The sequence below is a fragment of the Coccinella septempunctata genome, chromosome 6 (assembly GCF_907165205.1).
Source record: "Coccinella septempunctata chromosome 6, icCocSept1.1, whole genome shotgun sequence".
In the NCBI taxonomy this organism is placed as follows: domain Eukaryota; kingdom Metazoa; phylum Arthropoda; class Insecta; order Coleoptera; family Coccinellidae; genus Coccinella; species Coccinella septempunctata.
In genome coordinates, this window is record NC_058194.1 from 23370642 (window position 1) to 23385208 (window position 14567).

The window sequence follows — 14567 nt, forward strand, 5'->3', positions numbered from 1 at the left end:
ATGGTTTAGCCAGATTTAGCACCATGTGATTTTTTTCGCGTTTCTGCTTAAGTTGCCCTTTCGTGTGACGAGAAACTTGAGACATCTCCTATCAGGATGTTGTTTTGTGGCCGATAAAAGGGATTTTCAACATAACTTGAGTTTATTTAAAAATTTCCAGTGCCTTCATCGAAATTTATAAACGTCGAAGTCTGATCTGAAGGTCTTTGGTTTCAGGCACACCAAGGCCACATTTCTGTTTGTATTCTGATCCGAAACAGCCAATACTTAATATATCGTACGAAATTTTCAAGTTTTGAAAAATTGTTGGCTGTCGAAGCCGTGGGTGGAAGCTAGTAAATGAATATTTCCCTTACTTACCTAATAAGCTAGCGAAAACCATAATAAAACAAGTCCCCAAGTAGACGTCAATCGATTTAACGTACGATATCTTGGGCAGTGCTGCATTCGTCGAAGACATCAGCGTGGTCATCGTGAGAACGGTGGTGACACCCAACTGTACACGAGCCGGTGTGGCTGTCCGGTTCAGCCAGAAGCTGACCCAGGAGATGATGACGATTAGTCCCGAAGGAATATAGATCTGGATGAGGTAGTAGCCCATCGAGCGCACGAATTGGATTTCACAGGCCAGTCGGGAATAGTTTCCTGTGAACGGGGATATAAATGACAACGAGTTCTGGCTTCGAATTGCCAACTTATAAACAACTATGTACCCAATTATGTTTTCCTTCGCTTTACTGGCATTTTTCCGTAAATGGAAAAATATAATATATGGGTAATTCCACTGTTATTAAAGGTATAAGGTATACTCGATTTGATCGTTGAATCAAATCAACTCGCATAAAAAAAAGTTCGAGAACATGACATTTGAAACTTCTTTGTGGAAATCAGTAATTACAAGCAGAAGCACTGACACAAAGGATTGATACATGAATTATCCCTGAATACGACCCTGAAATCTCAACTCAGGAAAAATTTGAGGGACAAATGTAAGAATAATGCTATCAAATGAAAAAAATAGATAGCCAAATAGAAAATAATTATCTGTACCAACACAACAATCATTTTCTGGATATTAATGGTTCGAATTTCAACCATACTGTGTCCTGTGTAGAAATATGATCAATCAACGTTTTAGATCTATCTATCTATCTATCTTACAGAACCTTCAAACAGCATTTCAAACTATCGAAGTTCATTCTAAAATATATCTTGATATTGTTCAAGTTCAATACGTTCCTCTATTATGTACCTACATATTTGACGTCTCACCTGTTGTAAGGCTGATTTCTGAATCTCTTTGTTTGTGCCCTAGAACTTTGAATTGCGGCAAAGACACTTCATTGGAGACACCCACGGAGTTAGGTCCCTCGTTCCATTTATATCGGATGTCTCTCATGGTATAGCCGACTGCAAACAAACTTCGATTAATAAAATTATGATTCGAAAACTGCTGGTTTTGAAATATGATTTATTTTTTGTGTGTCTATTTTAAATTTGAATCTCTTATCAGACAGAGTCGATGTTATTTTTTTGAACTTCTTAAGTTTTTTTTTAAAGTTATCTTTCTCGATCTATGCTTTAAAATCGAACTCTCATTAACCTACTGCATAAACTCTGCATAACTAGATAAATTACAAAGAGCGATAAGCATTTTTCAAGAGAAACCGAATAAAGTTTCTTGTAGCTATTAAAAAATTACGTTGAACATATACATAGTGGACACTACAACAGTTTCCTTCGAAATATATGATAAAAATTTCGCGAAACAAAATTTCTTCAATCAACATAAACAGTTTAATTATCGAAATAATGAAACAAGCCACATATGACTTATTTTCAAATGTTTTTCATCCTGAATCGACGCCTACGCTACGTCTAGGATCTGGGATTGGTTGGCATGTGAGAAATTTGTAGTCGTTGTACAGGGTGTTTCAGGAGCGGTTGGTCACAACCTAGTGTTGAATGAGGGTCATTTCAGGCCTTTCAGAAGAGTTGCTCCTTTTCTACTCAAAGGCCGTTATATTGGGTGATACAGGATGATTCATGGATTTCGGCTTGTAATTTTCGATATCCGTAACTTGAGAACGGGTAGTCCGATTTTGATGAAGATTTGTGGGCTCGTCAACTTCCAATAGCCCTTCGAGATGGCACTGGCTATTCGCAGACTATCAGGACAAAACTCAAAATATTGAATTTATTTTTCGATTATCCAAAATCTATATTTTCTGGATCAGTTGAAGAAGTTTTGTTTTCGGAATTTTTTTTCAATCATTTTTCAATTTTCACTTCGAATGGCAACGAACGAACGGAATCATATTTCAGGTCCATTTTTGAGAATACAGTCCTGTTTTCAATCATTTAGTTTTAATTTTCAATGTTACCTGCCGAGATTTTAATTAATGAAAGCTCTGTTTTCAATTTTTAATCATTCTGAATCATCAACTTACAGCAAGTGTTCAGTACCTACGCTACCTAAAAATAATATTTGAAAAATGTAACATAAAATCCATATTTTCTGAGCAATACGAACTTCTCCATACTGTAGAGCAAGCACACTCACTAATGGCCTAAAGTACAGAAGAAGCAACTTTCCTGAAAGGCTTAGATGAGCTGCATTCACTCGTGAAACACCTTGTTTATCATTTACAGAAATTTAAAACTGGTGAGGCATTGAATTTTTCTCTTGGAACCAATACATAAAAAGAATATAGATAATAATAAAAGTTCCTTGATAGAGAAAAATGCAGTAATAATAGATGATAATAATGATATTGATGATGATAATGATAAATCGTTTTTAATAATTACAAATCGTTTTTGATAACTGAAAATCATAAGTAATATGCAAATGAAAATCACTGTGGAAACATCAATAATAATTAAAATGATATAGTGAAGTCTGGCATTGCCATTCCTAAACAAGTACATCAAATAAAAAAATAAACCTAAAATTAGGAAAATACCACATGCTTTCACATATTCCACATTTGCTACAATGGAAAAACCCCAATATTTCAAGCTGATACTGAATTGAAAATATGCCAATTGAAAATCAATTATTGAATGCCTGTGTATGTTATTTATTCGACGAAGGAAGTATAATCTAGATTTTCAAATCAGAATATTCGATTGAAAAATGAAATGAGTGCTTAGTCATCAAGCTTATATCACCGGTGATAAGTGAATTTAAAAAAATTATCAGATTTATATGGAATGATTCTGAAGAGAAGTCTTCTGATTTTCTGAATGCTTTATTCGAGGACATAAAATACTTCTTTCTGCACTCTGTGAATCGATCAGCTTAGCAGCCACCATACCAAGTAGGATTTTGAACATTCCCATACACCCATATGGCCACTGCTTTAGTTCCACCGCAATTACTCTCCGTATGACATGATAGCCCTATGAAATATAGCGGAAATGCACGAACGATATAATGGAGGATGTCATGAAATGGCAGTGATACATTACGAAGTTATGGAAATATTCGGTTCATATATTTTTCGACGTATTCGGGGCTGTTACGAACCCACTGAATCGATTATGTCCTAATAGTGATTTAAAGTCGATGCCGATAACACTGAATTAGCAGGCGAGCTTTAGATTATGGCCTGAATTGGCCGTTGATAATTTTAGAAAAAGGTGAAATCGCTGCAAGTATTTTATGGGGTCGGAAATTATTCAGGAAGAACCCATAATATTTTATCGTTTGGGTAGTCTAGTTATAGATGTTTTAATCGAATAAGATGGAGTGGTTACGATTTTTTTGGCAGACATCAAGGAGAGTTCCTACACCTACGTCCCACACAGAATACATACAGGGTGAGTCTTTGACTCGTACAAATATTTTAACAGTAGATTCTTGAGGTCAAAAGGCACACTATTTTCCTGATCCATTTTTTCTGAATCTACTCTGTTTAAAAGATACAGGCTGTTGAAAAACCATAAAAAAATGATGTTTTATATACCGTTTTATCGAATGAAATGAGTTTCGGAATATAGTACCTAAAAACACCAAAGATTTAAAAAACCCGACTCTGAAACTAAGTTGGACGCTATCTAATGAATATTTGAACGTTTTGTAAAATAAAAGTATTTTCATATTTTCTTGTATAATGCGCCGTTTTCGAGTAAATTGATGTTAAAAAACATTTGCGATAATCGGAAAATTGGGTACATGGGCTGAAAGCAGCTCTGATTAAAAGATCCATAGATGTGTAGTGTCATAGATTAAGCTTGTTATTCTGAAGCTAATTTTATTTTTCGAGGGGTGGCACAACTCATTATGAAAATTTAAAATGCCGATTTCCTTTTATCAGGGTCTAATCGGAAAAAAAGAGAAAGAAAAATGTGTCCTTTTGACCTCAAAAATCTACTGTTGAAATATTTGTACCAGTCAAAGACTCATCCTGTCGGCAAAATGTAATGAAGAGAAATGGATATCTAGAAATTTGTGTAGAGTACAACTAGATATTACGGGTATCATTGAATGATGATCTTTTTTCTATAAATTTCCACTTTCTTCTTAGATACTCTTCTTAGATTTTTTCCAAAAACAAATTACGAAGAAATGAATTATTTCATTGCAGTGTGAAAACATTAAGTACTTTGAACAAAAAAAAAACGGAAATCTTAAGCCTCGGTTAAATATACAGGTATGCATACGGATGCAGCACTCATTTTCATCATGTTATTTTTCATTTGACGATTTTTGTACAAAATTAGACGATGTTGCCGAATTTGAATGCAATTTTTTTTAAAATAGGTAGTTGTTTTGTGAAAAAACTAATTTATTCAAAATATTGTCGGATATTATTATCCGGTGAGTCTTTGTCTTGTACATATATTTCAATAGAAGATTCCTGAGATCCAAAGAAAATGAAATTTGATAAATTGGGGAAAAGTGTTTCTTGTGGACTCTAGATTCTACTGTTGAAGTTAAAAGTTATGTACAAGTCTGAAGGTCACCTTGTATAGATTATAAGAGTATTTCTTTGCCCGAATCTAATTCAATTTACAGAGAATATAAGAGAATTAAACCTTCAAAGGAAAGATTATAAACAAAACGAAAGTGAATAATTAACGAACAGGTTTTGGAGTCGAATTGTAGTAGAGTCACAGAAAATATTTGTGTATTTGTGAGTGTTTAGATCCAGTAAGAATGCTGGGCATAAATACTGCCTTCAATAAAATAAAAAATATTTTCAATTAATCAAAATGACATGAAAATTCATATTTCTGATCTTTGATTATTGTACTCACAACTTTCTATTTCTATTTGACATAGTTGCCGATCCATGGGAAAATACTGTAGGTTCATGGGACATGATGCTGTGATGGTTAATCTGAAAATCAAGTTTTTCTATTAATAAAATCATAACATACATATTTTCGCATTAAAAAGTAAACTGTATTCATCTTAATGCATCAGTGACATCTGAAATTATCTATTGGGAGTAATTTCGAGGTTCAAAATCTAAGACCCTTAGATTGTGTTGAGACTGATGAAATTATAGATATTTTGTGAAGAAACATGAGACAAATACAGGGTGTCCCAAAAGTAGTGAATCAAACGTCACGCCCCGAAAGAGTAGAGCAAATATTATCGAATGACACCAACATTAGTTCAACGAAAATGTACCGTTTCCAAAATAATCAGAATTTTTTTAAAATACCTAAAGTTGCCGATTTTCGAAATATTTTTCTTAATCACAGGGCCAGTTTGTGAAAAAAGATATCGATTTCAAATTATATTGAACTAAGATTATTGTTTTATCTGCCGTAATTGAAATTATTTCAAGTAGTTAATCGATAACCTAAGTAAATGTAAATTGAAACCACTGTTTTTTCTACATGATTTTTATTACACAGATTAAACTCTCTCTATAGGGGTGATAATATGGGAGAAAAACGCTATCCTTAATCACAAATTGGCCTTGTGATTAAGAAAATAGGTTAGGTTTTTTCAGAAACGGTACATTTTCGCTCAACTAATGTTGGGGTCATTCGATAGTATTTGATCTACTCTATCGTGTTGTGACGTTTGATCCACTAGTTTTGGGACACCCTGTATGCACTCAATTCAAAAATTGTTTTATCTTATATTTTGGTAGATGCAGTGTAGAACAAAAAAAGTAATTCCGGTAACAATTATTATTAACATGAAAGACTATCAACGTATGGAAAATTTTAACGAAATTGAATTTCTTTGATTGAAATAACGAAGATGGAAAATCATGTAACTTCTTGAGAACTGCAGTGAGTATTGAAGAACTCTCTATAATGGTTCCGTTTCCTTTATTTATTCACGTATCATCTGAGACCAATATGAATCTGCTCAGAAAATCTAACGGCTCATATTTCCCGAAATTGAACGAACCTGCCACGTAAATATTTACGTTTCTCTTCAAACACGATCATCCTCTTAAATTGCGCTCAAAGGGCGGACGTCGCCGGTAACGTCAAAAAAATGTGGTTTAGAAGAGGAACGCTCACCGAATGCTCCTTGTGATCGATCCGGAATGATGAATACGAATGAACTCGTTGGACGTAGTGGCCACGTGAAAATAGGATTTTTTCTCGTTTACGAAGAAGGTGTCGGGAACCCAGATGTTCTTGATGAATTCGGAACCGACGGACAGCGTCTCGACGCCCGCCTGTTTTCTGAAGGCGAGCCGAGGATCCGTCCAGAACTGGCGAAAGTAAAAATCTAAAGTGAAATCCTGAAACATAAATCGAAAGCACTGAGAATTCCGTTATTGCAGGTATTAAAAGTCTAGTGACTACTGGAGAAGAATGAAACATTCAAAGGAAAAACGAAAAAAGCAAGTTTATGAACTTTTCGATAGTGAAAACATGCTTGCATTCTACATTATTGTGCTTTTACACTCTAGCAACTCTAGTTTCTTTCGTTGAGAGTGATAACCTTCAACATTGTCCATCTATTATATAATAAATTAATGTAAAGAGATGCTTATCAAAACATCTTTTCACAGAAGTTTCATTCAATGAAAGTAAGAACCAATATCCAATACTTCTTTCATGAAATGAGACTTGAGCTTCACTAACATTACAGTATTAAATCCTTTTTTCAACTCAAATCACTAAAAAACTACAAGATCTAGCTACTTTTAAGGAAAAATTTTCAATACTGCAGACAATAGGGATGCTTAACTGTTTCGCTTCACTTCTAAGAGCATCTCTCAAATAGAGTAGAAAATATAATTAACTCATTAACAAAAACGTTTCATTAGTGATTCACTGTGATCACAGTTGTCTCCTTTGTTTTGAAGAATGCAATAACTTTTTGTTAAATTGTAACTGGATCCCAACAATGTCAAGAAAAATTAAAATCGATTGTTCGTATAAACCTACAAAAAGAGTGTAATTGTATTAAGCCACATGAACTTGGTAGCCAATGAATATCTCAGACTCCTAATAAACCTTTCAAGTGATTTACAGAGCAAAGGTTTAAGGTTTCATGTGTGAAATAAGCTGTGGGATATCCTGCTGTCTATAAGAAGAGATGCAAATTATTCAATTTAATAAAAAACGAGCTTAAATTTCACTCCAGTGAATTTTACCCACCCAGACATCACAATTTTATTTTCAATAACCTCCATAACCTCCAAAATCAAAATTTGACCTACCTATAACATGATTTTTGAAATGAACTACATAATTACAATTTTTGTTTCTTTCCACATACAACCGAGAGAGGTTTTTATCAAACTCATCCTCATTTTGTGAAAGATAACATCTTATAAGATAATGTAGCGTCTCTTCGGTTAGTTTAACAATTAATTCCTGTTGAGTTTGCCGTGACCAGATCGTTTGAATTGACAGGAAAAACTAATGAATTCAGGAGAGTAAAAGCGCGTTTTTTTATGGCCCTTATACATTCTAGTGTCCTGTACATGTGTTTCACTTTGTGCATGTGTAATTTTTTTTCTGTATACGTGGGATATTGGGATATTAGATATGTCATGAAACGAAATTATTTACAGATCAAACGGCAACATGGATCTCATTCATTTATTTTGTTTTCATAGGGTGACTTGGGACAAAGCCGAATAGATACAAGCGGCGCATTGGCAGCAGGAAATATGCCGATTTTTCGCAGGATATTATTATTTACGTTATTTCCACAAAGAAATCACCAAAGAATGAAAGATCTCAAAGTTCACTTGTTTTATTTAGTTTTTTTTACATTCGAGTTGCAATATATTTACTTTCTCTGTAATAGGGGTTTATCATTTAATTTCCTTACCGAATTTCAACTATATAATCACAAATTCTAATATTTCAAAACTATACGCCGTCCCAAGTCACCTATTTCATTTGAGAGTTGAGAAATCAATGTATTTTTACTTGTTTCCCAAGCCTCCCAACTCGGTGGGTGACTTGGGGCAAGTATATATATTTTTTTAATTTATATATATCCGAATTCTGAAGCATGGTAATTATCCTAATCAATAGTCTGAATCATTCAGCATATTTGAACCTCTTTCTCACATGAAAATAGGTCACCGTTTTTGAAATATGACAAGTTGAATTTCAAAATCGTCCCAAGTCACCCGAATCAACGGTAATTAAAAAATTTGCACTTCTTTTTTATGATGAATATGATTATGTTATAGAACACACTTGAATTCGGAAACCACTAAAAGAATGAAGTGTGCCAGCTGAGAAAAGAAAGCATATTCTGAAAGACCTTCATCAACTCGTGACGTATTCCATATCCATACGAACTATTATTAATAACGATCTGAATTTTTATCAAAAGTTGATTGAATATGAAACAAGTTTTCTGTTCGTTGAAACTTAATTTCGAGTTCCTAGAAATTCTGATTATGTATTCTAACGGCTCTCTCCATAACCACGGCGTTAACCGAGATGTTCAATTTGCTCGGTATGAATAAGTTATTACCAATTTAAGCTCAGATATTGACCTATTAACTTGCATCTTAATACAACTATGATTGAACCTAGCAAGCTTCCATATTCTCAATGTCTCACAATGTATACTACCCCTGGAAATTTTCATGAAACTAATCTATCGAGTTATTCTCTGTAGATAGAGTAGATGAGAAAAAATGTTGAATAATCGATAGGCTGATACGAACTTTAGAGTCGATTTCGATGCTTCAAATAGTCATTAACCTTCAATGGGACTTCAAGTTGAAAATACTCATATATTCAATCGATATATTGATGGAGTTTCTTGGTATGGAAGCTGCAAGTCATGCTTCCTGTTATTCTCTCGTATTGACAGTTTTCGCAGACACTTTGTCGTGAAAATTTCGAAAACGCATTTTCATATTACAGTCTACACACTACAGGATGTTTTTAAAAGTGATCCTTCCAGAACAGAAGGTAGAACTGGTAAAAAACCATTTTACATTTATATCTATACAAAACACTCAAGAATAGGCAGTTGGAAACTTCAACATTACAAAGTGATGGTTATGGGAAGTTAGACCCGTACTCAAGATTTCATGGAATCGCTTTTGACCTCGATGGATTATAGCTCCGCCATCTTTAACGTTTTATGTGGGTGATTTTTGGAGGAATGATATATTTCGATGAGTTCTATCTTCTGTCGAAAGAAATACTTTTAAATCATCCTGCGTTGGTGATTGGATTTGAGTTTTGAGTTCTGAATTGGGATATTTGGCTGCAATAAGCCATTGATAAAAAGATCCATTTCTTTAATTCTATACTGTAAGGCTATCTAAACTAGAGTTAAATCTTTTTTTGGTGTCGTTTGAAGGGAATAATATACTAATCGAAATGCTTCAAACATGAATGTAAATGATTTTCAGTGCAATATCAATTAAAGCAATCAATCATAAAGCATCTACTGCAACAAACAACTACTTATCTCTGCTAGGTCCTCGTCCTTGAGTAGGGCTGACTACTGGTTCACACCCATTCAAGAGAAGCGATGTGTTGTCAGATCCGTAGTCGTGAATTTTCTGTCTAACCATCAAAAGCGTTCTTTCCATATATGAAATGACATGCACACAGCCTAGTGTTCAAGACTGCGAATGATTTACAGGCAAATATTTTTTTCATTTCAGTATTTGTCAGAACAGGCATTCATATATACAGGCCACACGCAATCCATCGAGATAGAGATAGAAGATATGTAAGAAGAATGTAAGAAGTGTTATATGAAATTACTAAAGTAGTAGCTGGGTACTGACTAATTATACCTACCTTGGTTAAAAGAATCATTGGTGTTGTGAATAAGGTTGTCATCTAGTCATGTAAGATTTGGTGGATTTGAAATAAGTATAGGGGTGAGTACTAGAAAGGAAAGGGGTTCATTGGATTGTTGATTGTTCTTTTGATGTTCAACTTGCAAACCTGTCGTACTCTCATCAGTTATTTCCCAAGACTTTCGACTTTTTCACTAGCTCAAGACGAGATGAGAGTAGAGACTTTCTTCCATAAAAAGGTGTACGCGAGAAAAATCAATCAGTGGGATATAGTCGAAGTTGTTTCCTAAAAATCTATTTCCCCTTCGTATCGTCGAGAAAAAGAAGAGAAAAAGAGAGCAGGGAACCAATCTGGTGAAAGGTGAGGAAACCTTTTCTGTTGATAAGATTACTGTGAGTTCATTGGCATTTCCACCAAATTGTTTCCTCGTCTAGACCTTATATTTATACTTATATTTCGCCTGTTGGAAATGCTAATGAAGAATTATATGGGTTTCGGAGTTTAATTAAAAGCCTAAAACCATTCGCACGTATAATACAGCTTCTGATTAAATTCGGTCGAAGAATATGAACACCCGAAATTCATTATTTGGGAGTATCTACGAATTATACGGACAGACAGTTTTGAACTAATTTATTATAGCCATAATATAATAAAATTGGGTCAGTAGGTCGTCCCTAGTTTGTACGAACGAATGGAGTATAATTTGTACCTAGGGTGTTATAAGTTGAATTGCCCCAAATACCTAATGAAATAATCAATAAATTGCAATATATTCAAGTGTCCTCTTTATTCTTGTATAACGCTAGATACCTGCAATGCACGTTATATTTTCACCGTATACGGATAACTGCAGAGGAGGTTAACTTTGCCATGAAAATAATCCATCTTGGTGAACTGACACATTTCTTGCGTTGAATTCAACACATATCTGAATGCACCAAGGAAAGCGTATATTTCTGGTTGACTTCGTAAAGAAATCAGATGGAAGAAAGGTCCCTCATATCCAAATAAAAAAATATTATCAATTCATCAGTTTTTATATCTATGAAATTTCAATATGTGAAAAAAATATCGAAAACAACGGGCATCATACTAAAAATATTCGTTTCCATATCCCCCTTGGATTTCTCTTCCCTTACGTTGTGGTTGCATCGGAATAATTGATAATTATAAAAACCTACATTCCTGACATGAAAAATGAATCTAAAATGCACGAAAATTCTTCATTATACATTCAACTTTCGACGTTTGCACTGATCAGGGAAAATTAATGAAAGAGCCAACTTCACGGTTTCGTCCATATAGTATAGCTAGTTACCGAATTCATTTCGTTGCACACCAACTGGTATTATGCATTGCAAATTTCGTCCCTTGTACGTGAAAAACGTAATTGCTTTTCACGAGCGAAAAGCACTATTTGCATAACTGGTTTTTCCGCTTGATCACGTTTATTTTCTAGACAAGAATAGCATTTTTCCTTTATTGGGAAATCATGCAATATGTGTATACCACCTTCGTTATTCTACCTGTTTACTTTAAAATCCTTTCATTAATCAATTATTATATTATATTATACTATATATTATATTATTCTTGAGCTTACTATTAATCATAATTTTATATCTGCTGTGAAATACTCAATTCACCGAATATCTGTTTCGTAGGGAAAAATATGTGTATTAAATTTTCTTTCTATCAAATTTTCGCTAATTTGAGATCAGTTTTATATTTGAAATGTATTAGTGGACCAAATTGATCTGTGTAGTTGTAACAAATAGTCAAATTGGGACTTAAATATCAATCAAAAGTATAGGATGTGTAGATAAGGAAAGGTCGAATTGACCAAGATCTGGACAGTAGCATTATCGATAAATATAGAAGAGAATATACAAGATCACATAAAGCCAATGAAAGCGTACAAGGACAGAGGAACTAACTACAAATAGGTACACAGGAAATTCGCAACATGCACATACAAATACATTACTGGCACAGCAGGACCCATTCATTGGATAGTGTAAGATGAGTATAATGAGTCGTACCCAGCTAACAAATACTAAACATCGATAAAGTCATCATCCATTTATAAAATTTAAGTACCATCATGACCTCCGAGACTGAGCTGATACTGAGGACGTACATGGTGACTCCCACCTCGACAGGCGGGCCTGGAAAAGTTAGAAAATGAGTAAGCCTGCTGTGAGAAATTAGTTGTTCCAAAATAAATTCAAATTGGGTTTGTCGTCTGTAAATCGAAAATGGAATGGTCCGCATCTGATGGTTTATCATCCCATAATTCGTTGGATGACTTTCATCCGCAGGTGTATTCACTAATGCTTCGTACTTACCACCATTTACGTGAACAGGAATAAAAGATGATTATTTCAAAGTGTTGTCGTTGTCGAGTAATTGAGTGACTACAACACGTATATTATAAAAGGGAATTTGAAGGAAATCGTATCTATTTTAGTTTTCATTCAGTCGAAGAGTTTTTATTTTCGAAATTTCTTAAGAATTCTTGAGAAACTATAACCTAATTGTTATTAGTTGAAGTCTTCATGTTGAAGAGGAAGGAATTAAAAAAGTAATTCAGAAATAGAAATATGAGAAGTAAAAGAACGATTTCAGAATAGCTAAGCCGAGTTTATTAGTTCGGAATTTGACCTGTCCATAAATTAAAACAGGAAAAATGATCTAGAAATACGAGATTTACAACGGGTTTCATGAAACTTTGATCTTCCAATCAACGATGTGACAGTCACTCGATTTCTAAAACGAAATGACTGAAACCTTTGCATTTCTGAAAATATTGAAGAAGTAAGTGATTGAGAATTACTGAATGGAGGTAAAAACATCATAATTTGATGCGAAAATGATATTCTGAATGATCACGACTGAATTATAGATTGAAAACAAATTGACGTCTATTCGTCAATCAAGCGTTGATTCCCCCATCAAGTTTTATGAATTCCAGGGTTAGTGTTGTTATTCTTAAGGTAAAATCGATCAAAATTTTTTTTATAATCGTGGTCTGCACATTTTCCCAACCGAATGAGAACAAATATCTTTTTTGGAGTCAAAAAAATAGAAGTTTTGGGACATTTCTTGGAAATATTATAATCTATAAATGTGACGCAAAACTTCCGAATCAATGAACCCCATTTTTCCAAGAATTTTCTGAAGAACCAACTGATAATAGTATTTCCATGGCTTCTTGTTATATTTTCGTATATCCTGTATGTTTTCCATGAATCAAAAACCTCGCCCGAGAGTTAATTTCAGCAAAATAAAAGCTAAGTTCCGTGCCCACATCCTTTGAAGTAAAGAGAATACCCGGAAATTAATTTTCCCAGTTCTGTATGCATTTCCTTTGGGTAATATCGGATTTCAATCTAAGATCATGTCTTTAATACGTACTTAGGGAAATGAAACGTTCGTCGTGAATGAAAGGAAATAAAGTATAGTTGTCAAAAGGACGCAGCTAAGTACAATTTTATCCACGAATGAATGCTGTCAGATCTACCGAGATAGAAGAGAGGAAGGACAACTTAGAGTATTCAAAATGGAATGAATTCCACAGAAGGGCTTTTAAGTTCCTATATAAATGTCATGTATGGATCATGGAAAATATACATTCAGACCATTCACTTTCATAAAAGCAGTCGGTTGGCCTTGGAAATTTTACATATTAAAGTTTTTGTAAGAATCTCAGTATTTGATTGTTTCATACAACTTCAGTTGTATATGTAGTCAAAATGATTAAATTGGTAGTGAAATGAATAGGTGTTTTTTATCGGAGAATATTTTCTTTGAAATTTCTGCGTGATATACTGAAATATTTTTACATATTATTTATCCTGCCTAATTTAATGGTTAGTTTTGTGCAGAGTTACTAAGAACAAATACCTAAGAAAGGCAGTTGTTCAATATTTTCCTATGAGATAAATATTACTAGGTATTAGTTCCTAGTAACTCTGCATAAGCTCACCATAATATTCAGGAGATGAGAGTACGTGAAGCATGAGTGAATACCCTGGTTCGACCCCACATAGACCTGACCTCCTCGTGTTTTCCATGCAAAATAGGTATTTAAAAATAGCTGAGTGCAAAACACTATGAAAAACATCAACAGTGTTGAAAAAAATACCATCTGGACCTCCGACAGCGAGCTGATACTGAGTACGTACATCGTAACTCCCACCTCTACAGGAGGGCCTGGAAGCGAAAATGAAAGTTATAGCGTTTATAGCCCAGACCGCCATTAGCAAGATTTTCTATGGATTATCGGAGGTAGGAATTTTACCAATCAGTAAACGTTAAACAGAAGATTGGAATAG

The 14567-nt window shown here is 34.0% G+C and overlaps 1 protein-coding gene across 2 annotated transcripts in view; it reads right to left on the reverse strand.

The window, feature by feature from the left end:
* The window catches only part of LOC123315486 (gamma-aminobutyric acid receptor subunit beta-like), a 44729-nt gene that overhangs the window by 8071 nt on the left and 22091 nt on the right, over positions 1 to 14567 (reverse strand). Inside the window, exons 3-7 of one of the 2 annotated variants that reach the window (XM_044901190.1) lie at positions 12331 to 12398; positions 6499 to 6725; positions 5266 to 5348; positions 1273 to 1410; positions 361 to 645 (exon numbers count right to left, since the gene is read on the reverse strand). In XM_044901190.1, the coding sequence (XP_044757125.1) occupies positions 361 to 645; positions 1273 to 1410; positions 5266 to 5348; positions 6499 to 6725; positions 12331 to 12398 (801 nt within the window). Of the gene's footprint in view, positions 1 to 360; positions 646 to 1272; positions 1411 to 5265; positions 5349 to 6498; positions 6726 to 12330; positions 12399 to 14377; positions 14446 to 14567 lie in introns of both variants that reach the window. The other variant, XM_044901189.1, reaches the window with a different exon arrangement.